The 26374-nt window shown below is 37.7% G+C and overlaps 4 protein-coding genes and 3 long non-coding RNA genes across 11 annotated transcripts; 4 read left to right on the top strand and 3 right to left on the bottom strand.

The window, feature by feature from the left end:
• Positions 1-573: 573 nt before the first annotated feature.
• On the bottom strand, positions 574-3357 carry LOC140794893 (uncharacterized). Its single transcript, XR_012110223.1, has 3 exons — positions 3215-3357; positions 1081-1304; positions 574-941 (listed from the first exon to the last, which is right to left on the bottom strand). It is a non-coding gene; the product is annotated as an uncharacterized lncRNA (long non-coding RNA).
• LOC140794892 (BEL1-like homeodomain protein 1) lies at positions 1636-4883 on the top strand. Of its 2 annotated transcripts, none has more exons than XM_073147162.1 (5): positions 1636-1775; positions 2241-2992; positions 3244-3608; positions 3684-3744; positions 3866-4883. In XM_073147162.1, exons 2-5 carry the CDS (start codon positions 2279-2281, stop codon positions 4607-4609), a joined length of 1884 nt encoding a protein of 627 aa, XP_073003263.1. In that variant the 5' UTR covers positions 1636-1775; positions 2241-2278; the 3' UTR covers positions 4610-4883. The 2 variants fall into 2 exon arrangements, with proteins under 2 accessions (XP_073003263.1, XP_073003264.1); XM_073147163.1 differs by lacking the exon at positions 1636-1775 and adding an exon at positions 1861-2067.
• A 1-nt stretch (position 4884) lies between these two features.
• LOC140794894 (uncharacterized) lies at positions 4885-5167 on the top strand. Its single transcript, XR_012110224.1, has 2 exons — positions 4885-5023; positions 5100-5167. It is a non-coding gene; the product is annotated as an uncharacterized lncRNA (long non-coding RNA).
• A 4220-nt stretch (positions 5168-9387) lies between these two features.
• LOC140795349 (aluminum-activated malate transporter 1-like) lies at positions 9388-11607 on the top strand. The gene is made up of 6 exons (XM_073147857.1): positions 9388-9745; positions 9831-9971; positions 10074-10346; positions 10495-10607; positions 10826-10975; positions 11059-11607. Exons 1-6 carry the CDS (start codon positions 9439-9441, stop codon positions 11443-11445), a joined length of 1371 nt encoding a protein of 456 aa, XP_073003958.1. The 5' UTR covers positions 9388-9438; the 3' UTR covers positions 11446-11607.
• A 2146-nt stretch (positions 11608-13753) lies between these two features.
• LOC140795723 (digalactosyldiacylglycerol synthase 1, chloroplastic-like) lies at positions 13754-18619 on the bottom strand. Its single transcript, XM_073148456.1, has 7 exons — positions 17730-18619; positions 17553-17585; positions 16599-16686; positions 15298-15782; positions 14951-15217; positions 14456-14805; positions 13754-14376 (listed from the first exon to the last, which is right to left on the bottom strand). The coding sequence occupies exons 1-7, from the start codon at positions 18285-18287 to the stop codon at positions 13845-13847; spliced, it is 2313 nt and encodes a 770-aa protein (XP_073004557.1). The 5' UTR covers positions 18288-18619; the 3' UTR covers positions 13754-13844.
• Positions 18620-18832: 213 nt separating this feature from the next.
• On the bottom strand, positions 18833-20897 carry LOC140795465 (uncharacterized). Its single transcript, XR_012110301.1, has 4 exons — positions 20625-20897; positions 19730-20553; positions 19604-19661; positions 18833-19458 (listed from the first exon to the last, which is right to left on the bottom strand). It is a non-coding gene; the product is annotated as an uncharacterized lncRNA (long non-coding RNA).
• A 490-nt stretch (positions 20898-21387) lies between these two features.
• Positions 21388-26048, top strand: LOC140795724 (uncharacterized protein At4g06598). 4 transcript variants are annotated; one of them, XM_073148460.1, is made up of 6 exons: positions 21504-21521; positions 21994-22057; positions 22412-23076; positions 24711-24786; positions 24875-25001; positions 25558-26048. In XM_073148460.1, the coding sequence occupies exons 3-6, from the start codon at positions 22484-22486 to the stop codon at positions 25740-25742; spliced, it is 981 nt and encodes a 326-aa protein (XP_073004561.1). In that variant the 5' UTR covers positions 21504-21521; positions 21994-22057; positions 22412-22483; the 3' UTR covers positions 25743-26048. The 4 variants fall into 4 exon arrangements, with proteins under 4 accessions (XP_073004559.1, XP_073004561.1, XP_073004562.1 ...); XM_073148461.1 differs by lacking the exon at positions 21504-21521 and adding an exon at positions 21751-21909; XM_073148458.1 differs by lacking the exon at positions 21994-22057 and having other exon boundaries at positions 21388-21521.
• Positions 26049-26374: the final 326 nt, after the last annotated feature.

Genomic DNA, 26374 nt, shown 5'->3' with positions numbered 1-26374 from the left:
GGTAATACTTGTACTATTTGAAGAAGAATAGCTAGAGTCCAATCACAAATAGACAATCTAGGACCACTTTCTCAAGAAAAATAAATAAAAGGACAACCTAGGAGGTTAGAATAAGACCCTACTATGCACTAATTACATGATTAGAGTATACTCTATGAAACGTTTGCCCTTTGACATGATAACAACATCAGAGACCAGTGTATATGTATATTTATATATATGTGTTAGATGTTCCTGACATGGTGGGCTATTCTATTTGTTTTAGGTAACATGTTATGATCTTGAGATAGGTGGGAGAAAAGATCACATTGTACTGCTGCTGCTTCCTCAAATCTAAAGTATTTTATATGAGTAGTACAACATCAAAGTGTGTTTCATTCAACTTGAAGCATCAATTCTAAAGCTCTGGTTTGCTTCCTTCTTAGGCTCGAGTCACTTTCCTGAAAGAAAAGTGCAAGTCCAAAACGAGGAATAGTGGTAAAGAATTGAATGATGGGATAAGACCAGTGATATTTTAACCAGAGAAGCTCCCCACTATTAGCTAAAAGTTGGATTAGTTACCATCACAAGAACTTTGCAAAATGGCTTGGGCCCACTCTTGTCTCTTATTTTATAAACAGACTAATGTGTTAGATCTTGTAGCAAATTGCTCAATTAGTAAATGGAGGTGCAATATTTAGATTTTTGAAGAATGAAGAAATCATCTATGCCAATTTGAGATAGGTGGCCATGGATACCCCCTGAGGACCATCCCCCCAACTAGTCCACTAACTAAGATATGTTATTAGATACCTCACTTTGGAAGACAATGTATCAATTCCATTCAAAGGTTGTTTTAATTACCTTTGTCTTCTATTTTCTCTCTCACTCTCAATCTGTCTCTTAGGTGTGATGGCAGTGGTTGGTTGGGCTCCTCCTCAGCTTTCAATTAGCTTTATCTCCTAAGCACAGAAGTTCAAAAGGAAGGAAAAAAGATCAAGGAGAAGCCTAACAAAGATAAACACATAGAGGCGATGAAAAAAAAAGAAGAAGAAAACAATTAAAGATATATTGAATCAAGACAATGGAAGTGGACATTACCTCGTTCTTCATCAGTTTGTACCTACTGACACTTGTGTCAGTTTCTTTGACAGTCTTTCTCTTTCTAACTGTTAACATGTACACGAGTCCTTGTGGAATAGTAACATATGCATCTATGCTTTGTGACTATCATGTCCTCCCTTTTCCATCTCTAGCACACAAACACAAACACCAACACATGGGATGGGCCTTGCTCTTCCCCCTCTCATCAAAGCCTCCTGCAACTAATGATGAGGAGAGAGGGGTCAAATCTGCAGGTACCACTCCTCCACCAATCCTCTTGTAGTAAACTTCTTAGCTTTGTGCTATTGTTTTTTATCTTCTCAAATTTACTTTTCATAATCTTTTAAATAATTAGATTAGATAACTAGCTAGACTAATTCTTTTATAAAAATGAGTCACAGCTAGTAAAAATAAATAGAGAGATATGATCCAAACCACATATGCCGGTTGGCCAAAACAGCTGATATATTAACTTTTACAATAATAAAGAGAACATTGAAGGGGGGTGAAAGGGAAAGGTGTGTGTGGATAATGGAAGTGAAAGGTGGGTATCTTTCTTTGTGTTTTCTTTTTTATTTCCTTCCCAACCTTTATTAAATGGGTCTCTTTATTTCTTTTCCTCTTCATTTGGAGAGCAAAGGGAGAGAGAAAGAGAGAAGGTTGCAGGAATAAGTCTCTGACATGAGCCTGAGGTATAGCCTCTTCTCTTGCTACTTTTCTTTTTAATTATTATTATTATTATTATTATTAAGTTAGAAGATGGCTCTCTGTGAGAGAGATCTCTTTGATGGGCTTTCTGTGAGTCGTTGTAGCTGGGAGATCTTAAAGGGAAAGGGAGGGAAGGGGGAGAGAAGAAAGGGAGACAGAATTCTATAACCAATCTTTAAAAATTATATCAACCCCACATATGCTCATGTGTGTTTGTATCACCTCAGCTACTTCCAATGAATCAATAATACTTGGCTATATCACCTGATGAAGATGGTTACTTTTCTCACTCCTCGCCATCTCTCCTTTCCTTAGTTCTCACCTAATCATATCCCTCTTTCTATATCTGGATCTCCATGTCTCTATCTTTCAAGTTAGTCATAGTTCTTATAAACAATTTCGGGTCTTATGATGTTCTTTCTTAGCAAGTTCTTTTTATTCTATTCCAGGAGATAAATTTTGAGTGTATCCTTGTTGATCTCTACTAATGGCCACTTACTTCCACGGTGGGTCTGAGATCCAAACCGATGGCTTACAAACTCTCTACCTCATGAATCCGAGCTACGTCGGCTACCCGGACGCCGGCACTGCCGCTCACGCCAACATGGTCCTTCTGAACTCCACCATGAATTCACTAAACCCAATAAGCTTCGCCCAAGCCGCTGGCGCCGGCCAGTCGAATCAACAACACTTCGTCGGAATTCCCCTCCAGCCGACGCTGTTACAGTCTCAAGAGTCCAACAACCCGTGGATGCCAGCGGCGCCGGTGAATGACTCCGTCGACATGGCGTCGCAGTTAGGTATCCGACGCCCGACGATGCAGCGAGGGCTGTCTCTCAGCCTGTCGTCGGACGAGATGGTAAACGCTGTAGTCGGGGTGTCCCCGATGAGCGGCGAGGAGGTTAGGGTTGTCGGGCCTTCGTCGGCGGCGGCCTCGGGTGTTTCTAATGGAGTGCATAGTTTCTTGACGGGGTCTAAGTACTTGAAGGCAGCTCAACAATTGCTAGATGAGGTAGTTAGTGTAGGGAAAGGTAGTGAATTGGCGAAGGGGAGTAATTCTAGGAACAATGGAGACTCAGAAGGTGTAGGCAATGGGAAAAGTCATGAGGAAGTGGGCATCAAACAAGGGAGTGATCTCACAACTGCAGAGAAGCAAGAGCTACAGATGAAGAAGGCCAAGCTTGTCAACATGCTTGATGAGGTAAAAGAATCATTTGATTTTATGATCATCTCTAATTAATTTCCGCTCTACCGTATGAAGTTTTTACTTATCCAATATTATCGAAGCATTTGACCTGTACTATAACTTGTACAATTTTTATGAAAACACCAAGCAAAAGTTACTTCTGTACACTATAGTTCTTGGAAGTCTTCAATAAATCATTATGAATTAAAAGATGTATATGAAATATGAAGCACTTACCTTGTGAAGTGGGGTATCTATGATTGAAGGTGGAGCAGAGGTACAGGCAATACCATCATCAGATGCAGATAGTGGTCTCTACCTTTGAAGCTGTGGCAGGGCCCAAGTCTGCAAGGACCTACACTGACCTTGCTCTGCAAACCATCTCCAAGCAATTCCGGTGTCTGCGAGACGCCATCGCCGGCCAAATTCGTGCCACGAGTAGAAGTTTAGGCGAGGAAGAGGCCAAGTCGGTCGGCTCGAGGCTGCGGCTCGTCGACCACCACCTGCGGCAGCAACGTGCACTCCAACAGTTAGGCATGATGCAGCACAATGCTTGGAGACCTCAGAGAGGATTACCTGAGAGATCTGTCTCAATTCTACGTGCTTGGCTCTTTGAACACTTCCTCCACCCGTAAGTGATGCTCAAATTACTACAACTGCAGTTACTAATATAGACTCGTTTGTGACTAATTTGCATGGACTGCAGATACCCAAAAGATTCAGACAAGGTCATGCTTGCAAAGCAAACGGGACTCACTAGGAGCCAGGTATGTATTCTAACAAAGTTGCAGGCCATGCAAATTAATTAGGGACCAGATATTTATTGTAGCAATTTAAGTTACAAAACTTTCTTTATACTTACAACTTGTATGATATTGGTGAATGCAGGTCTCAAATTGGTTCATCAATGCAAGAGTCCGGCTCTGGAAGCCAATGGTGGAGGAGATGTACTTGGAGGAGACTAAGGATCAAGAGCAAAACAACAGTGATGAGAATTCTACCAAGAACGAAAAGAATAAAGATCACCAAGATAGCAGTTCAACAAAAACAGGACAGGGTGAGAAACTTAAAGCCAAGCAGGATAGCCCGAGTAGTAAAAAGATTTCTTCGATATCGATGCCTCGATTTGGCGATGAAGCAATGATACAACAGAAGCTAAAGAAGGCGAGGAGCGAGGAGCAGCAGTACGCGAACAATATGTTTGATTCGGGGCCGGCGAGCAACCGTGAGCTCTTGATGAAGTTCATGGAAGGAAGAGGTGGAGTTGGGGAGCAAGGGTACTATGGAGGTTACCCAATTGGAGAAATTGGAAGGTTTGGATCTGAGCAATTCACACCAGCATTCTCAGGTAATGGTGTTTCACTCACACTTGGTCTACAACACTGTGAGAATCTCTCTCTCTCAGCAGCACAGCCATCTTATCTTTCCAATGAGACTATGGGAATGGGGAGGAGGCTTGAGATGAGCACTGAGGCCAATGACTACTGCAGTCTTAACAACAACAACAACAACCATAATAATAATAATAATAATAACAATTCAACAGTTGCTCATCCTTCAAATGCATATGACATCAACATGGAGACCAGGAAGAGGTTTGCTGCTCAACTACTGCCAGACTTCGTAGCTTGAAGTCATTTGTTCTCTAGATTTAGTAGAGTGTACTAGATTTGCCTGTACAGTACTAGTTTATTGGGCATGGGTGTTAGGAACCTAGTTATCTCCTTAGGCCTTCTATCCCTTCTTCCATTGAGTGACTGGAGGAGTGGCAAAGATCTAAGTGTATAGAACATTATATAGGAACTTATACTTGATAGGATCATTGGGGTTTGGAGTTTGAAGATATTAGAGTTGTACATACATATAAGAATGATTTATAAAATATGCAAGAATTCTATGGCAGAAACGTTTATATGCAATGGTTTTTCTCTTCTTCTGAAACACTTCATGATAACTGCCCTTATTGTTTGAAGATTCAGGGACAGTAAGAAGATAGCTTTTCAGATACAAGTCTATGATTGGTGAAGAATGTACTACTACCAATGGGTGAGTGAAAAAGTTAGTGATATGTGAACAGTTAATGACATCAAATTGCCTGCCAATCTAATGTTTGTGTCATTAGGAATGATTGGCTGAGACCTAATGAAAAGCTAATGAAGCATTGGGAGACACACCTGGTGGTGGTTGTTTTGATTGATATTTGTACTACTACTGCTGTTATAAATTCTTAGAAAATGGTAATTTTTATATTTTAGATTTTAACACTTCCTCTCTTTTTATGAGCCTACAAGAACATGGTCAAGCATAAATTTGTACCAACTTTTGTCAGAGTTCAAATCTATGTACAGCATGAAAAATTTTGTGAATCAAAATAAGAAACAATTTTAGCAACGAGAAGTAAATACCATTTAAGAAGAAAGAAAAAAGTTAGATTTGATTTAAATTTAAACTTTTATCTGCCGACTTATAAAGAAGAAAACTTCAACATATATTGGATTTAAATACTTCCGAATCCAATGAAAGAAAATAAGCTTGTACAACTTTTGTGCCTCAATCAAAACCCTAATTTGGCCACCAAATGAGAAAAAAAAAGAAAGAAAGCCTAGACATGATCATTAGGCTCGACCTACCTAAATTCGGATCAAACTCGCTCAGTCTTAATCGAGCTAAGCCCAACTCAACCTAAGCTCGAGATGGTAGTGAGCGGCATGGGTTAAGCCTCTGCCCGCCCAACTCGGCCCGAAAATTTAATCCACTACTCTCATGTATTACCCAACTAAGTTTTTTAGTCCCAAATTAGATATTTAGTAAACTATATATCAATATGTAAATATATTCCCATGATAGATAATTAAAATGTCTTCATAGCAGCCCATTAAACTTGGCCCAATAAGATATAATATTTTTTTATATTTATACATTATATTAGACTCATTATACCCAACTCAACCTCAATATCTAATAGGCTAGTGACGGGCTAAAATATTCTAGCTCGGCTCAAACCCGACCTAGCCCGAGTGATTGGTGGGTCAGGCCGTGAACAAATATTTAAGCTCGGTTGGCTCGAAAAGCCCGGTCCGAACCACTCGATGTTCATGTCTAAGAAACCCATTTCAAGGCTAATAGCTTAAGGTTAGGGCTTGGGCCGAGCCTCAATCCGATTCTATGGGCCCAAATATAACCCGTCGTTGACTTCTTATTGGATCTCCGGCTAGAAATGGAAAGGATAATCCAAAATAGGGCCCAAGCCCAATCCTTTAATAGCCCAATATGATCTTAACAAATAAGAAATTTTTATTTAAAACACCCTACATTTTACTTTTAATATCTCAAAAATACCACGGCGCTAATTTTGGTAACAAACGCTTGCTATATAAATAAGTTAAATTAACCGTAGACCCAAAATAATCTCAATATCTATTGGAAGAGTAGAAAGGGAACTATTTTAAGTATTTAAGTAAGATGTATTTTAAGTATTTAAATTTTTATTTTTCAAAGTAATATAATATTCTATATTTTGTTGAGTGATTTTATTCTATTAGATTAATTTGCAAATATCAAAAAAGAAATAAGGGGTAGAGATTTTAGAATATATTGAATGTACCCCTTATTTTAGTACTATTTGGGTTAGTCATATATAAACTCCACTTGAGTGCTGATATATTTTTTGTGACATTTTATCTTCTTAACTAGCTAAGATCTATCACCTTCTCAATCATCAGAGCATCTCAAACTAATTATATGATATTCTTTTAATAAAACAGGGGTGTTCAAGATGATTGAATAGAGAATTATTAAATTCTCACTTGTTAGAAAACCTAAAAAGAAGCCCAAAATATTAGGTGGGTATTTGCTAAGTAGGCATAACGACATGCAATTAATTAAATTTGGCTTACATAATATAAATTCGGACTTAGACCATCCATTAATCTGTCCCCCTCCTTACCTAACGCAACCTTTTATTTTTCTTTTGGAAACTTTTTCAAGCAAAATCTATGCAATCTTTTGTGCTTTTCTTTGTCTCCGCTTGCTAACAATTTAATTTGTCCCCACTTGTTAACAACTTAATCTCGACAGCCACTTTGGGCTATCTGGAAGCAGAGAAACTCCAAAAAAAAATTTGGTGAAAAATCTCCTGAAGAGAGAAGCATCAATTCTCACCGGTCTACCACCACCGTTGAGGTGGATTAAGATCAATTCTGACGATTCTTTTATATTGTAATTTGGCTTTGATAGAGAGAAGTGTTCACAAAGAATCGAGAACTTAGTGGATTAAGTTTTTCTTCCACGAGCCGATAGACGACTTTTAATTTGCTTTTTATTTTTCATATATCTATACTGCGAGCAAAATAGTGTGGCAAATTAGGTTGCTACTGATAGAAGAAATATTAAACATACGTATTTCTGTTAAAATTGAGAGTTATAAACTAGCTCTCTTAAAAAGTATGACAAATTAACTAATCCATTCTTGGGAAAGTGTACTGTGTACGGAGAGTGCCAATTAGGTATCCTAATTAATTAAGATTAAGTCAGACGATTAAAGGGACTTGTAAAATTAATAAATTATCTATGACAGTGATGGTTATATTTTTTTTTAGTTGTTTCTAAAAGAAAAACTGGCCACCTACTGGATCGTTTTCTATATTCTAATTTTAAGAATGAAATCTCTCCATTGAATGTTGTACATTTGTTCATCAATTTCTCTTTATAAATTAAAAGAGCGCACTATCTTTTATTAATTCTTTTCTTAATTAACAAAATGTTTAGTCATTTAACTAACGAATTTAATTTGGTTAAACAAGTGGAAGTATCATGGCGAGCTAGTTTAATGTCCTTTGTGATGCTTTGAAAGGTACAATGATCTCCAAAACACTTAACTAGAAAGCATATATTTAACAAGGTAAGGATGTGGTTCCATTCCATTCCCATATAGAGGGGATGGACATCCTTATTCAAGTCCTCATCTTAACATTTTTGGAGGAACTACAATTGTACATTCTCTAGTGTTTGAAACCTTCAATTTGAATTTAAGGATATTTATTAAAGATACTCTACAGTTTATGTTTTTTTATTATCATTAACATATTATCATTGGACTCATGAATTGGATTTGTATTGCTTCAAAAACATTATGAGTTTAATTTAATTATCATTAAAATACTCCCTTGATAAAAATAAAAATAAAAATAAAAACAAGTTACGATCATTATATTTATATAGTTAATTTAGCTCATCTATATAGTAATCGTCAGTTAAGCAGACTAATAATAAAAGGTAAAAATATATGGTGATTATCACATGAACAGTCTGAGAAGAAGGCTTTTTAACTTAAGGTCATATTCTTTTGAGAAGATATTATTCGCCTGCAAGAATAAGAGTACCACGTTAATGCATGCAATCTCATGAGCATATATTCTTTTATTCTTTGTTTAGCCAAAGCTACTGCTTGCATCTCTGCAAGTGCCAGGTGACCAAATATCAAATCAGTTTGGGTGCTTGGATAAATTAAATGACCAAATGGCATCAAAAGGCATTGGATGGGAGAGGAGAACAGCTGAACAAGGAATATATACAACTAAAGCAGGGGATAGAAGTGTTTGGGGAAATGCCAACCCCAACTTGTGCAGCATTTAACAGTACCTATCCCATTAAAAGCAAGTGAATTTTTTTCTTCTTTTTTTTTCCTTTTTTTTCTTTTTGGGGCCAAGAATTGGAGTGGGATTTTGATCCGCGATTGAAGGGCTTCCCTCCTTTAATGACCAAGAATGGAAGAAGGTATCAAGTTGAGCATCAAGATTTGCACTTTAATAAAGTTGGAAACCTTGTTCTAAAGCATGATCAAATCCAGGTTACAATAATTCTCAAGGGATAGAGCTTGACCCATATGTTATCTTTTCTTTTCTTTTTCACTTTTGCAATCCAATATCTGTTAGGGTTTTTTTTTTTTTTTCAAAGTTTGGAAGGTAGCGTTAATTACAAAATAATGGTCGTCTTATTTGTAAGATGTTCCTAAGTTATATTATTACTTGAGTTAATTAGTAAAAGAAAAATATTTGTAAAATCTTAACAATTTAGCATACAAAAAGACATGGATCCTGGTAAGAAGATTTTTAACCTGTCTCCTTCTGCAGTGATTTATTTTGAGGAATATTTGGAGTACTTCTCATCCAAATCCCCAGAAGATCCACCAAACAATTAGACACAGCTGTTAATTAACTAACTAATTAATTAATTAATTATTTGTGCCCAAGTTGGAATAAATGTTCTAGTCCTCACCTGGCAAGCCATTTAGTGTTGTCCCAATGCCCTTTGTCCTTTACTATTCTATTCCTATTCCACGTGACTTATCCAGTCTATCTTATTCTCCTCTTATATATATCCCTCTTCCCTCCCCTCTCTCCTTCAAGATTCTCTACTACAAAAAAAAAAAGCAAAAAAAGAAAACCTCATCTCCAATTAATATGGAAGGTGGTGGTGGTGGTGGTGGTAGAGGAGCACTAGGAAACAACAATATTAATCTTGCTCAGAAGCGTAATGGCTTCTCTCCAATATTCCTTCAAAAGCTAAAGGAGAGATTGTTTGGATTCTTCAACAAGGTGAAGAGTATAGGGCGAGATGATCCCAGGAGAATAGCTCACTCCTTCAAGGTTGGACTTGCACTCACATTAGTCTCCATGTTCTACTACATCACTCCTCTCTTCGACGGCTTCGGCGTATCCGCCATGTGGGCCGTGCTCACCGTCGTCGTCGTCATGGAATACACCGTCGGTACGTACACACCTACGTATTAAATATAGATATATATATATATACATGCATGTTGATGCATTAATATATTTCTTTTGATGATTAGGTGGAACACTAAACAAAGGGTTAAATAGAGCTTTCGCAACTCTTATAGCTGGTTCACTTGGCATTGGAGCTCATCAAGTAGCAATCTTATGCGGTGGGAGAGGAGAACCAATACTTCTTACTCTCTTTGTCTTCCTACTAGGTACGTAAATATTAATTATAGTTAAGTTTCTTTTATTTCTTCAACTACATGTATGTATATATAGATAGTACTGTACATAAAACTATATACGACCATTTGCAGCTACTGCAGCGACGTTCTCGCGATTCATACCAGAGATCAAAGCAAGATACGACTACGGCGTGATGATATTTATTCTCACGTTTAGCTTTGTGGCAGTGTCGAGCTTTCGAGTCGATGAACTGATGCAGTTAGCTCGGCAAAGGGTTTCCACCATTGCTGTAGGCGTGGCTACTTGCCTCTGCACCTCAATCTTCGTCTTCCCTGTGTGGGCTGGAGACGATCTCCATAAGTTGGTGGCCAATAACTTGGAAAACCTCGCAAGCTTCCTCGAAGGTACTTCGAAAGAAAACAAAAAATGGCGTCTCATGCCAGTGCATGAGACTCCTTGCCTGCCCACCTGATTGATATAAGGATTTTTCTTCGTCTTCGTCTTCTTCTTCTTCTTCTTCTTCTTCTTCTTCTTAGAGACTAATTGATGTAGGATTGGAAGTTGAATGCTTTGGGGAGAAGGCAAGGTGTGAGAATTTGGAAGACAAGTCGTTTCTCCAAGTCTATAAGAGCATCCTCAATTCAATGGGTACGGAGGACTCTTTGGTAAGTTTACATTTTAATTTATATATATAATTTGGATCTAAAGTACGCAAGAATATGCTGCTTACGTAAGTTGTCGATGAGATGAAATAGTTAAATGGGTGGAGAGGGTGATCTCCATGAGATCAATTAAATTGCAGGGAGATTTTACGTTTTACGCCCTGTAATTTCCCAAAATTTACCCTGTTGCGAGAGCTATAAGAATGTTGGCAAAATTGCAGTGTAATTTTGCGAAATGGGAGCCGGGTCATGGTCAATTTGGATTCCGACATCCCTGGGAGCAATATCAAAATCTCGGAGGTCTAACTCGCCAATGTGCTTCATCCATGGATGCTCTCACTTCTTACATCACCGCAGTTCCTAAATCTCAGGTACATATAAGCAATTATCTTTCTTTTGGGGCTCTAATTGCATAATTTACTTTAAGTTAAGACTTAAACGTGACTACCTGCAGTGGACCGCATCTAATTCGGAGCTCCGTTTAAAGATCCAATCCGCATGCATGGAGATGAGCTCCGAGTCCGCTAAGGCACTTAAAGAGCTCGCCTCGGCGATCCGGACCACGACGGCGCCGTCCTCGGCAGACCGCCACGTGTCGGAAGCCCTACTCGCCGCAGCGAATCTTAGGAGCGCCTTGCTGGATGACGTGGCGCCCCGCGAGGTCATAAGCGCCGCGATGGTCGCGTCGCTCCTCGCCGAGTTGGTGGTGCGGACCAAGGAGATCGCCGATTCGGTCGAGGAGCTGGCCCGGCTCGGCCGGTTCAAGAATACCGAGCCGGCCCAGAAAACCGTTGCTAAGCCGGGAAATGATGGGGAAGTGGTCATTAGTATAGTGGATTAAAAAAAAAAAAAGGTCTTAATGACATAATAATGCAAAGATTATACCTGATATTAATGAGGATACACTAATTCAGTATACATGACAAGTTACTTTAATGATGTATTTTGTATATTAATGAGATTATTTGGGTTGGATTAGTCTAGATTACTGAATTATTTGTTCTTCTCGAGTCATATATCCACAGAATCTAAGTTTGATATTGGAAAAAATAATATGGCTAGCTCTAGCAAAACTTGATAACTTACTTCGTATAAAAGGCTATCAGAATATGTCGATATGATACGTTGATAAGGAGATAAAGTAAAGGGCATTTTCTTTCGTCACAGATGAATGTGGACTTGATATTGCCTCCTCCCACCTCTCACCAGCTACTGTTCTTAATCTGGAATGATAAGTGCAGAGAGTGGTGTAAAGGTGAGCATTTGAGCTGTGACCCACTAAAACCTTAAATGGGATAAAGAATAAATGTCTCATTGTGACACGTAATGTAATAAAGTTTAAGTCCAACTCAAGACTATAGTTCCTTTTTTTTATCTTCTTCCTTCGTCTCCCCGCCGTCAATTTAACAAGAACGATTACTAGGCCTTAAGTTGGTTTAGGGTAGAGAAGAGATGCTTTGTAGAGTAACACTCATGGCTAATCATGGTTAAGCACTAGAGGTGGCAATTAAGCTCTGGAATATTGGAAGGCATGTGTTATGCGAGGTAGAGGTGATACTTCAGAAGGTTGCTTCTTTACCATCAGTCAAAAGCAACAGAGCACTGTATTGGAATACTAAGACTCCATGATGGCTACACTAAGGACACACTCCTATCATCTATGAACTCGTTAACTTTATTCTAAAGTTTAATTCTAGAATAATTATTTTTTGTATTTATTTGTATTTTAAAATAAGAATATAATAATTATCTTGTAATATAAAAGAAAAAAATTAACAAAATATTTTATTTTTTATAAAATTATTGTAAATACTCTTTGATTTGATATAAAGTAGATTGATGTGATAAATATCAATAGTAAATTAGTAGTTGAATTAGCGTGTGATATAAAATATAATTTTAATTAATAATATTTATATTCTAGAATATGTTATTATAATATTTAGCTATTATTCTTAAATAAAAATTTTGTATTCTAGAATAAGAAAAAAAATATTTCTGATGTGAATGGAAGCTAGGTGACTAGGACTTGACAATGAATAAAAGAATCCAAAGAGGCGATAGACTAAAATGTTCCATATGTTTCAATTTGTGCTAACAAGTGACAGATAGCATAAGGTCCAATAGAATAGCCTCCACAAAAATACTGAGGTATGGTTATTTATTGCTTCACCAAGAGCTAACCATCTTCTTACCCAAAAATAACTAAATAAATAAATACATAAAAGAGAGAGCTAACCATCTCCAGCATAACAGGTCCAAAAATGCGTCAGAACCCTACAGACAAATGCAACAAAAAGGTACAAAACAAACGAGATAGATAGACTTTTGTTCATTTTCCAGTTATAACTTTTTCTTTCAAGACTGTAGCAAAAGAGGTGAAGAATAATAACAGGCAACGTTCTTGTCCATAAAGATGATTCCAATGTCTAGTTTGCTATATTACTGAGACAATGACAACTAGAGCCACTTTGTGAGCTAATAGACACCATCTTAGCATTGAGTAATTGGGAAAAATAAAATGAAGTATTGAGTTGCTCTAAGTACTGGTGTTCTTTAAACATGGAAAATATTTCATAGGTGTTTCTGCCTTTTGAGCTAATAAGCTATCTCACTAGAAGCAGAGACAACAAATAGTAACAACAAAACCAAGGACCACACCGTACTTGTATCTTGATTTTTACATCAAACTGGTACAATAAAATCTCTCAAACAATTCAATATTTGCTTAAATCCACAGATTGTATTTCTAAGACAGATACGCCAAGAATCAGAAGAAAGGAAAAAAAAAAAAAAAACAATCAATGCTTAAGCAAACTTTATACTGTACAGGCGATATTTGATCAGTCAAACTACAAGTGAACTAACCAGGTACGAGCCAGACACTTCCAAAGTTCAATCATAGGTCGTCCACTTTGTCATCATTTTCACCTAAGTTGATTGGCACTTTGGCAGTCAAATGACTACATTAGCCTGTTTACAGCCATGAAGTGTCTGCTTTAAAGCTACAAATCAGGCGTATCAGTATAACTATAGAGATTATAAATACAACAGAAAAGAATGGACTGATTTCCACGAGATTTTTCTCCACCAGTCAACTTGCTATGTCTATGAAGGAAAGTGACCGCAGGATGGGAGGAGACTGATGATTATGCCATCATTCACATGGCTAAGGAAACGTTATAATTTGACTTCTTATAATAATTTACAAGGCAATACATTTACCATGTCAGGTTCGTCCTACCAGCCATATACAGGACTCCGTACCTGAGGAGGCAAGAGATGCAAATCCCTACAATGTTGCTTGTCATAAACTCGTGTACCAGGTATTGCTCCCGTAGCCAACCTTAGGATCTCATTACCTGTGAAACAATAATGAGCAAATGCCAATCCCCCATCCAGGACATCTGACGCATTAGGTAATGAGATTGATTTAAGTTTGTTGCTTTGCCAGCCACCTTCCCTGGGCTTACTATTGTGACTACTCAAAACCTTGTCAAGCTCTGAGTACTCCATAAATCTCTGGGTAGCTGCCTCCCATGATAAGTTATATCTTTGCTCCGGAGTGAGAGGCTGGGGTTCACTGGCCAATGCCTCTTTCACTCTTGCGACAAAGCCCTCTGGTGTTTTGTATGTCAAGCAGTTTGGAAATGCCTTAAAGAAATCATTTGATGGGTGATCTGCACAAATAACAAACTTCCCCATTGCAAGAGCCTCAGCTGTTGCTGTGCACAGGACATCGCTAACACTTGGATTTACGAAAACCTTGTACCTATAGAAACAAATAATAAATAAATAATAGCACCCACAAATCGAAGAAAAACATGATAAGGATGGATTTTGATTCTTACCCATGAAGTGAATCATCTGCATGATCCCTTCCCTTAAGGAAATTAAGATTTAAATTCAACTTCTTGGCAGCAGACTGGACTTCGTGTGAATCCTCGCCATTCCCATATACGTCTAACTTGAATCCTTCCAGGTCACTTTTGTGTTTTGCTAGCAAATCTATTAGTTCTCTGTACCCTTTTGCCCAGACCATCTTCCCCAAAAAATATGCTCCTTTGGGGAATGCCTTCTGACCACACTCCCTTTCAGCTGCTATTTTCTCACCAACCTTGAGAAACTTCGGATTCACACCATGAACGTTGCAAATGACAGATTTAGGTAGATCTTGAGTTGCTGCTGAAAGACGCAAGACCTGCAAAAAATTAGTGAGTTAAAAGACGCAGAAAAAGCTCATGAATTTTCTCCTAGGACGGTCCCCAAGGAAGGTAACCATGACGCCGCCATACCAAGAATAAATCAAGTCTACTGTTAGGACCATTAGAGGATCAGAATAATACCTTGTGGCAATATGCTCTTGTGACCAAGTTATTAATATGCTTGACAAGAAAAGCTTGGATTGCCCCATACTTCTCTCTTTTGATGTACTCCAAGTAATTTGTGTGAACAACACCTACTACATGATTGAATTTGTCTGTCCATCGCTTTCCATGATGGTACCAATTTAGGTGTTCTGGTTCTTCCAATATGGCAATATCAGCTTCCTTTGAGGAAATAAATTCAGAGGTGTCCCCAGCAGGAATGATGCTTCTCCTTTCTTTCGAGAACTGTCGTGAAAGCATACTATGTCAAAGTATATTGTGGCCACAACCTAAATTTAGCATGAGATAGTGCATCAAAAGACTACCTTTCCAGGATAAAATGATATCTTAAAATCTGCCTTAAAGCCAACTCTTTCCTCAAGCCAGTTTCGTATATAAGCTTCCTGCTCTTCTGGAGAACTGAAAGTTGTACTGTTGGGATAAACTAGCTCCTGGTCTGACTTGCAAAGCCAAGGGACCACCAATGTCACATCTTGCTTGGCAGATTTAGCCAAATATGCAGCACGAAACAATGGATTTACAGCAGTTCCAGTCATCCATGGAAGACTTGCTGTAGTTACAATCGCAAAATGCCTCTTCTCATCCAAATTATCACGCTTTGCATAGTCATTCCAAAAGCCGCCTTCATAGTGATGCCCTGTACTTTGTAGCACGCTGGCTATTCTTAGATCAAGTTCATCAGTCATGTTCTCGTTTCCAAGTAAAGATGCTTCACTTGCAGAAAGAGAATGATATACTAGATGATCTTTGCGTCTACTCCATAGAGCCTCCACTAATCTGTCACATAAATCTACACAAAAAATAAACTGAGTATAAGACATTATTTCCTGTATTATCGGTGACATTTTCAACAAAAGTGTGAAAGATCCACTAAGAATTTAATTACAGTCCGGGAATGACTATAGCTTCTCGGTAACGATAAGCGTGTAATATACCATCTTTAGCAAATGAAAAGGATAGAATCGATAGATGCATGACAACATACAGCACTACTAAGCCAAAATTCATAGATAGAGAAGCGCAATTGAAAGACAAACATGGAAGTGGGCAATGACTCTGTATATTCCAAATATTTCCACAGCATTTAAAAGAGGAGAAGCAGAGTGAAACTTGTGATGATCTGTATATTCCAAATTAAGAGAAAATACAATTAGTTAAAAAAAGAGTAAATCAAGATATCCTGCTAAACAAAGAACTCGGGACAACAAGGTGGTACAAAATGGAAATCCTTTATATAAGATAATAAAAGACCTAGTAGTTCATCTTTAGTATGACCATAATACACCTCCTAAGTGAATATTTGTCCTTACGACCTTACCATCTATCACTACAACACTATACTACATATTTCCTATAGAGAAAAGAGGCCATGCTCGTTCTGATTGAAAATTTGGGTTATATTCCCTAACTTACCTTTCTGCAGAGACCACTATTGTAATCACTCCAAGAGGAAATACAATATCAGTATTACAGGGTACAATATGGATTTTCATGATCAATAGCTAACCATAAGCTGACATCATTGAACAGATTACTGAACCAAAGATATTTAAGAACTATATAGCTTTCACCCAATCGAGTCAGGAACCAGATTTTGGTTTGATACCTCGTCGAATACCAAGTTGATCAAACAATGGCTCAGACTGCTTTACAAGATAAGCCAGAAGTTCAGGCAGATCCAATGGAGGGACATCCTGCAATAGATTACGAAAATCAGTTAGAGAACACATAAAAGCTAGAGTCAATTATTAAAAAGATTGATATAATCAGGCACCACATTTAGTAGACCAAACAATTAATGTCACTACGAGGAAATATTACGATAAAGGGGCAATCACTGTGTTAGGAATATCCTAGAATAGCAAAGACGAAACCTTCAGAATTACTATCACACTAAATTGGCAGACAATTGCACCTCTTAATTTTAGGAATTCATATAAAAGAACTTTAATGAGATCTTCTAGCTAAGTATTGGTTTTTAGCAATGAGAAAAGAAGAAGACGACAGGCCCAGAAGATAAGAATCCAAACAGATAAGCAATTGCCTAAGAATAAATGCCAGTAAAGAAGCCAAATGGAAAACAAGATGTTTGTGTCAAGCCCCTTGTCTACCAATATGGTTCATTTAGGCTAAATAGTTTCCCGCACAGACATGCATACCTTGTCTCATTCATTTCAATATAAGCAATGAACAAGGCAAAAGATGAGGTAACAACATGCAACACGATTACTTATATTTAGATAACATCATGAACAAACATAAAATCGATAGATTGTTCTTCTACATTTATGGTCTTTCATAGACAAATTTGATGATCTAAAATTGGCAAAGTTAAAACTGTGAATCAACTATAGATGAACACTTAATATTTTTATAAAAAAGCTTCAGTTTTATGAGTTTTTTTATTCAAAATTTTGGATTTTAGGGAATTACTTGAAGAAACCATTGGATAAACTTACACGTGTGACCAGCAAACTTCCGTGTTGAAATTGATTAGTACTATATTTAAGCAAAATGGATTCTGAAGAAGACACAATCTTCAGATAAATGTGTGACAAACCTTTGATTCTTGAGGCTCCTTACAAATTGATCTCTGCATTAAAAAAAAGGCAATAACAGATAAGTACGGCCCTCTAAATTATGAAATAAACTTAACTAGCGATATAAAAATTCACTTATTGATGTAAGAATGCTTAATGCTAGTGCTCAAACTGAGAAGTAAAATAACCCTAATTACCAGGCTCAATTTCAATTTCTCCACAAACTCGCTACTCTTGAAACTCCCAAGAATCTCACTCGATTGGCTCTTCTTCTCGAACTCCTTCAACCCCTTCTTCAGCCTCCGCATCAACTCCCACTCCTTCCCCTCGTCCTCCTGTTTTCCCATCCATGTCACCTTCCTCCTTACTCCACCAAACTCATCCACCTCCGCAACGATCGCCTTCCTGATCTCCGACAAGTCGATCCTGATCGCCGTCCTGGGGCTCCATTTCTCCATCACCTTCCGGCTAAATTCCGGCGACGAGTACGCCCGTCGGATCTCGGATAGCTTCGGCTGTATCCGCTTCACGAACTCGAGCTCGGCGATCGAGGCGTTCGCCACCAGCGGCCGCGTCGTAGGCGCGGAGTTGAGGAAGTTCTCCAGCTCCCGGTCGGCGAGGTTCTTGAAGGAGTTTGCGCGGGAACGGATAAGGCGGAGGTCCTCGCGCCACCCCTTGGAGATGAAGGAGAAGGGGCTCTCCGCCGCGGCGGAGGTCGACGCCGTCGGCCTCGTGTCCATCCCGGGATTGAGCATTTCGAGAGAATTATAGAGCTAGGGTTTCGTGTGAAAACGAGAGAGAAAGCTTCAGAGGAAAACGAGGAGAGACGAGGGAAGGAAGAGGAGGAGGGAAGCGGTTTTTATTGGGAAAGTTCTCGCGACGAGGGGAGAATTTAGTGACGTGGCGTGCTGTGATTGGGTGAGACAGTGAACGTTTCAGAATATTCTGGATCTGCTAGAGAGGAGATCCTACACAACGGTGGGAAAGTTCCCACGTTCTTGTCTATGATTCGCCGAGTTCTCTCTCTCTCTCTCTCTCTCTCTCTTTTTTTCTTTCAATTTATTACAGTTTAGGATTCCCTTCTTTTTTCTTATCAATTAAGATGCATGAACATTTATACTGATGCCAATATATAATTTTTCCCCTTTAATACCCAAAAAAAATAAAAAAAATTAGTAGAATGGCCGTATCCAAAGAAGTGGATTGTCTTTATGCGTGCAATAAGTCCCACAACTCTTTTGGAATGATAGCAACTCATGGCGCAAGTTCGCAGGATTGAGGCATAATGGCGTGACAATTGTGCCGTGCAAGATTTGGCTTTGTTCTCGTTTTTGTAACAACAAGCTACCAAACCAATGGATCTTAAACAAAAGTTTAGATGATTTCCAGTGTCCTCATCTTCCGAGCAATATAAAAGTAAGTCCAAAAACAACTTTCTTTTTTTTTTTTTGGTCAGCTAAATGTAACATCTCGAGTCGTTTACCTGTGATTCTGGAAGCATCTGGTTCCAGGAAATTTCGTTTTGATCCATTCGTCGTCTTCTACTAAAAGACCTTCCTGTAGCCACACGCTATTCCTGTGATTGATACTTTCCCTGCTGTTCATTTCACTCTGTTACTACTGCAAAGTAGTCATCGTGTCCTGCTATTCCTGGGTATGGTAAACCTGGTGTCTTTGTACAGTACATTTGTTGCTGCCATTAGCCAGAAGGACTTGGAGCATATTTCCCTCCAAAGAAGTGGAAATGTTCAATTACAGTACCCTTTGTGATAACGCCAAGAGAAAGTTTTTTCTTGATTCTAATGATATCTAGATTAAAAGAACATTTCAATTCAGGGTAGGTAAATCTCAATCCCATGGGAAGGATTCTTGTAAAGCTTGGTCCTACAAATGTGGCTTTCATGGCCATTCTCTTCCATTGCTTTGCTGAACCGAAACAAGGAAAAAAAAAAAAAGAGAGAAGAAAGTTAAATAAAAAAGCCCTGCTAGTTCCCTACTTTAGTTCCAGTCTTCCAGAAAATAGTGAAGAACCCTCTAAATTAGAAGTGCTACAAGAGAATGGGAAACTCACTTTTGTGTATACCAGATTGGACAACTTTAAACATATCTTCTTCAGCAACAGGCCTCACCTGGGAAGAGAGAAGCATTTGTTCAAACATAACATAAGCAGCTCACTATATTAGCATAGGAAATTTACCTCAGGTAAAGGGACTTTTCCCATTTGCCAGCCTTTTCCTTCCTCTTTTGCTTAATACTGTTGCTAAGAACCTGCAAAATAAGATGCATTAAACTAATCAAACCTCAAAATTAAGATCCAGTAGATATGCAGGAATAGCTCCTTCGCAAACATTATCGTCAACTTTCCGTCTAGAAGAAGACTCTTCATGCATAGCAAGTCTGTAAATGAATGGAAGATGTTTAGAGATAATATCAAACTTACAATTTAGACAAACTCAACTAGATTTTTTGTACAGAATGGTAACAGTATGTACATAATAGCTCTTGTGCAATTTAGTTATCCATGTAGCTCTTCTGCAAATATTGCCGAATGGTATGAGATGAAGAACAGTTCATATTATAGAAAAGATTTGATAATCCTAACTTCATCGTCTCTGCTTAACAGTACAAAATAACAAAATTATTGGGTTTATCTTGTCAGTATTGCTGAATGAAATCATAAAATGAACTGAAATTTGTAAAATTTTGAAATCATAAAATGAACAACAAAAAGTAAAAAAAAAAATACTAAAGATAAATGTCAAACAACTGACTGTTGCTTGTCCAGAATACAGTTGGAATTTGCGGTTAATCAAATTACCAAACCATTCTGTAAGGAAATCAACAATTAAATAACTATCATACAAATCATCTATTCAATTTGGAAGGATCCTAAACAAATAAAAATTAAGTAGATATCAAATAACGATTTCTAGTTTAAAAAAATAGAGATTTACGTCTTCTTCATCAAAGCCTTTCTGCGTATCGTTTCTTAGCAAACATTTTCCCTTTAATACCAAGAGCCTGCGTAAATAATTATTCAATCAAATCCTCAAATTTGTTTCTCCGATACAAAGAAAGCGAAAATTTCGCACCTTTTGGGAATCCTCGAATCTCTCATGGACTTCGCGGGCCTCCTTCTTGTGCTTCCTCTCCAAATGCTCGAGCCGATATCCTTGGCGCTTATCGTGGAGCTCGACGTAATCCCCTTGCGGTTACAACGAATGGAGAGAAACGGGTGGTACTCGATTACGGTGAATAGAACTCCAGAAAAGGAGAAGAGGAACTCACCCTGACGACTGAGATGGGTGGAGTGAGAAGAGAGAAAGGAAGAAGAAATAACCGAGCTCTGAGCTCAAAGCATTCATTCTCAGGGGTTTTAGCGGTAACGGGGGCGGGGGGGAGAGAGAGAGGCGGAGTTAAAATAGTTAAAATTACATGGTTTGAAACGCAAAATTCGCTTTATTGTCATAAGTAATTTAAATATTTATAAATTATTTTATATATTATAATAAAATATTCTTTTATTTATACTGTTTAAATTAGCCGAAGATGTTATATAAGAATTATAAAAAAAAAAGTTAGGGGGCGAATTATAAAATTAAAAAAAAAACGGAGTGTGAATTATAAAATAAATAAAATATAGGGTGTGATTTGTAAAATTTTCTATTTATAAGATTAAAAAAAACATATATATATATATATATATATATATATCAGTAGGTTGGGTCGGGTCGGGTCGGGTCTATGAAAATATCATGAATCTCAAATCCGACCCGAAGTTTAATCGGGTTTAAAATTTTTAGGTCGACCCGGCATGTGTCAAGAGACGAAGCCTATACGTAGTCGGGAATACAAGAAAAAGGAGTATTTGCATGTGTACTTGTCACCTCGACAAGTATATGATAATTCCACCCTTCCTCTTCGAACTCAATAAATAGACCCCCAACTTACTACTCTCTTCTACTCACCCAAAACTATTGAACATGGAGGTATGCCTAGAAAAAATTTGGGAAACAAAATCACCGCATTGTCTTATTTTCCTCTCTAAATCTTTTCTCCTCGATCTCCGTTTTTTTTTAAATTTTGTACAGCATCGATCGACTGGCTTCGATACCTAATTTTAATCTCTCTTTTTTTTTCTCTTGTATATTTGGTGAGAAGTTGATTTTTTTTTTAATTTTAGTGTACTATGGCGCCTGGATTTATTTTCCCTCCTTTGTTCCTGTTTGCGAGTGTATGTCGTCGAATTTTTCTGCGGATTTTCGTTGTTTTTTGGGTTCAGATTGAGATTACTGTTCGATTGGCTCCGTGTTAGAACCCCGGAGTGCTAGGGTTTTGTCCTCGGAATCGCAATGTGGCTTCTTTCTTGAGCTCTTCGTGCGTTTCTCTTGCCCCTTTCTTTGGTTGATCTCACGAGTAGTTCTGCCCGAAACTTTGATTTGATCGCAGTTATTTTTCCAGGGTACGGGTTTGGGAGTAGTTGGCCTACCTCTCTAACGATTTGGCAAGCGGAAAGTCTTAGAAGGTAGGTGGTTGGTAAAACTAGGGTTTGGATCCACCTGGGATTTAGGGTTTTGGGTTTAAGATCATTACAGTAAATGTGGTGAAATTTTGGTTTAAGATCATTACGGTAAATGTGGTGAAAATTTTATTACGGTCTTCTTTTTATGCAGTTTATTTATTTGTATACTATTCTTTCCCCTGCGAAGTTGTTCATATTTTGAAACTTATAGTTAGTATAAAGCACTGCTTATGGGTTCGTGTTTTGCATTTTGTTTGTTTTTGAGAATTTGTATCAATTCGATTGTTTGGAATGCAACCAAGCTTCTTTGGGTCTTGTTCAATGTTCTCATGGTCACGATTACGGGTTTTATTACAGAAGCAAGAGAAAGTTGTAGGATTTTCGTCTATCTATTAAGCAGAAGAAAAGGTGATCCTAAGTTTTAGTGCGATGTCCCATCCGGCCCAACTCCCTCCTCGTTGCCCATTGCAGAGAAGGAGTTCACTTCCCCTTCCACTGGATTTGGCATCTCATACCACTCAGAGAGATGACGGATTGCATGCGAATTACAACAGATTTCCCTCACAACCTTCTTTGTTCAATGAGCAACCCTCTTGGTTTGATGACCTATTGTCTGAGTCCGATAGAAGTCCTGTTGCAATCGCCCTGCGGAGATCTTCTAGTGATTCAGAAGTCATTTTGGATACCTTGGCAAGTTTCCCTAATCCAATATACCCTATCGATGAAGGTGATTCCGGATCAAACGAAGACCTTCATAAAGTAGAAGAAAATACTGGGGAGAGTGAAGTTGCATCTGGACTCGAGGCTAGCTGCATTTATGGCCCTAATTCTCCTAGGCAGAAGGATAGATTAACTGCTTCTGAATGTTCAATGGTCTCTGCTGTTCTGGAAAATGTTCCTCGCAATCCATTACAGTATGTGATCATGGATGCAACAAATGGCACAACCGTTAGTGAGCTCAACTCGAAAGGAGACATAAAGAATGTTCAAAGTGAAGGTGACCCAGAGAAGGTTTCAAGAAGGTAACTAGTTCCTCTTATGTTGTTGCCCTTTGTAAGTATCTGAAGGTTAGTTAGGGAAGAACAAGTGGGTAGGCTATACTTCACCTCAGATTTCTACATTGTTCAAGAGAATATAGTGTGCAGTTCAGTTGCTTACTTACCTACTGACATATCGTTTCATCACAACGTGTACACAATCTTATTAAGATGAGTGTATGAGCATACTTTGTCATAGATAGAGGATTTTGGTCAGTACTTCGTTTGTGACTTGTAACATGGGAAGTTACATATAGAGACTTAAACATAATTGACATTATAGTTGGAATAGATGCTGGCTTCTACTTTCTAGTACACTTAATGTTCTAGAAAGCTAATAATTAGAATATCTGAAAGAATTACTTAGATGCTATGTAGAATTTTGATGGAATATCTGGAACATTTCTAAGATGTTATATTAGAAACTCAACTTCATGCGTTCTATGGAGTAGTTTATGGTGGTGAAACAATTCTTACAAGGTACATTGTCCTTGTAGTCTATTTCTGTGACTCTCTTATACTATCATTGCACGGCTATGATATAGCCACAGTTGCTCTAATTGCAGTGTTGCTGTTCAAGTATGTTTATCTGGTGAGTATGAGAATTGCTACAATGATGACCATTTGACGAGAAATCCATCTAATGTGCAAGAGGGCATCATATTATCTATTTAAAGTAAAATAAAAATTGTAATTTCGTTATTGCATTATCCCGTTGAAGGAAGAAAATGATAGACAGATAAGAATATTACTTAGAAATCTAGATTCAACATATCAGCCAGAAAAGCTATTTGCACCTAAAACTTCTTGAATCTGGCATTGCATGCTGTTTAGTTAGTTGGCTGTTATTTTTCATTACTTGGTATCATTTTGGATTTTTTGACTTTATAATTTGATGTATTTATATTTTTGCACACATGTTGCTGTTATTATTATACCATGTATGATATTATTCCATAATTTTTCATAACCAATCTGACTACTTGCCACTGTAAATATTAATCTATCTTATATTATTATGCGGGGTTCTCTGATAACTGACTGCACCTTGTTGGGGCATTGCATCCTGAAACTCCCATGAGTCCCATGTTATATCTATCATTAAACCCATGTTTTATCTATCAGTAAACCGTCCAGGTCCATAATTTTTCATATTGCAACTGTAAATATGAATCTATCTTATATTATTATGCGAGGTTCTCTGATAACTGACTGCACCTTGTTGGGGCATTGCATCCTGAAACTTCCATGAGTTCCATGTTATATCTATCATTAAACCCATTGTTTTATCTATCAGTAAACCATCCAGGTCCCCAACTTGGTCATGAGTCATGACAGCTCTGCCTTGGCTGATTCCAAATGTAAAGAAGTATCCAATTGCAGAATTTTATTTTGCAAGGCTTTATTTGACAAGTTTTAAGTTCTCCCATCATTTTCTTGCTTAACATTTTATATTGTATAGAGATTATTTTCTATATTTATATTGTACTGAACTCAAGATGATTTACAATTTGGACGTGCCTGCATGGAAAAGGCTGTTAAGTGACAAATTGTAACATGTGTACATTGCTGTAGAAAATAATTTCTGTTGTTCCTATTTCATATCTATGTTTCTGCAGGCGTTCAGGACAAAGATCTAGGGTTCGGAAACTTCAATATATTGCTGAACTTGAAAGAACTGTTAACACATTACAGGTAATTGTATACTGAATGATTCCTTTCCAAGATAGATTTTTGAGGTTGAAATTCTTGACTACAATAAATCCTGTGTCTATGAATTCAGAATGTGGTCGCAGAGTTGACAGCAAGGGGTGCTTCTCTGTTTGAGCTACGAGCTGCATTATCTGTAGAAAACCAGGAATTAAGGAGGCAGATTGCCAGTCTTCACCAGGAGAAATTATTTAAGGATGGTAAGTGTGAGCTTCTTTTGAAGCTTATTAACTGCTTAAAAAGTTTGTACACATTGATCGATTTCATTCTTCTCTTACTATGATGGTAATATTCTCCCTCCCCAATTAAATTAGAATGGGGCTACATGGTGCAAAAAGGAAACTGTAGTCAACTTTTCAATATCAGTTGATAATTCATATTATGAAGTGAAATTATGTTGTTCGAAGTAAATGGTATTGGCAAATACTTGAATTTTTGTACCTTGCCTGTTGATTGAAAATTATGAAAGTTGTGATGGAACCCATCTTGAGTCTGCATCAATTTTGCATATCATATATGTTCTCTAGGACCTGTCATTCATGTTATGGCCTAGGAGACAGAATAATGTGTTACTAATTGCTTGCTACTCCAGCACCTTACCGCTAATCATCATTTAGATAAACTATTCAGGTATAATGCTCTGTAGTACAAATGCATGTGTCAATGTCTCCATCACTTGTTTTGGGAATTCTTACAGTACTCTTAAAATGTCAATCATTTATGCTGATCCTCTAATGGCTGCCACAAAACCAACAGGTCAGAGGCAGTGTCTGAAGAATGAAGCTGAAAGGTTGAAATCCATCTCGAGTCGCCACAGGAGAAGCAAAAGTGCTTGCTTTGAGGTCAGCCCCTTGGAGTTGGACCTTTCAGCAATTAGTCAGCAGATGGTCAGAAAGCTCAATCTTAAAGAGAATCCAGTTCCCCCTAAACATGGCCATTAACCACGGTGACGCTCGATACAGCTAGATAATTTCGTAAACAACTCAGTGGCTTAAACTGCCTCAGTTTGCTTGAGCCTGCATTAACTAACTTGACTTCCCCAGATGCCAAAATTACCTCTACTATATAGTGAAATGTTGGAACCATCAAACTGTATCTTCTTATATCAGTTAAGGTCATTAGAAGGGTAGGTATTAACCTGTTTGGTGCTCCCATCAGTTGTAGATTTGATCTAACAGGGAGAGGAAACACTTAGAACTCAGTTTTATAGCAATGGCAACTTCTACAGTTATTATGTTTGATATAAACTACTGCTTTTGATCGAATTTCTGAGTAGATGGTTAAATTTGGAATTCACCATGGCATATGTTACATCCATGGGATCAATAGAGCAAGAATTTATGACTTACAGTTGGTGTAAATTTATAAAACTTAATTACATCTCACATATCTCTTCATGCTCTGAAATCTCGCTATACTTTTCTTATAAATGTGTAGTGAAATGTATTATAAATTAGCACAACTTATACGAGCCAACTTGATTATAAATGCAGTAGAAGAGGAAATAAAATTAAAATCAGATCAAGTCAATCACCTCTTATTAGTTCAAACCAAAATTGCAACATTTAATCAA

This window comes from Typha latifolia, chromosome 9 (assembly GCF_019914945.1).
Source record: "Typha latifolia isolate L0001 chromosome 9, TyphaL0001v2, whole genome shotgun sequence".
NCBI classification, from domain to species: domain Eukaryota; kingdom Viridiplantae; phylum Streptophyta; class Magnoliopsida; order Poales; family Typhaceae; genus Typha; species Typha latifolia.
Note: the sequence above shows the minus strand (reverse complement) of the source record. Positions and strands in the feature narration are given on the sequence as shown.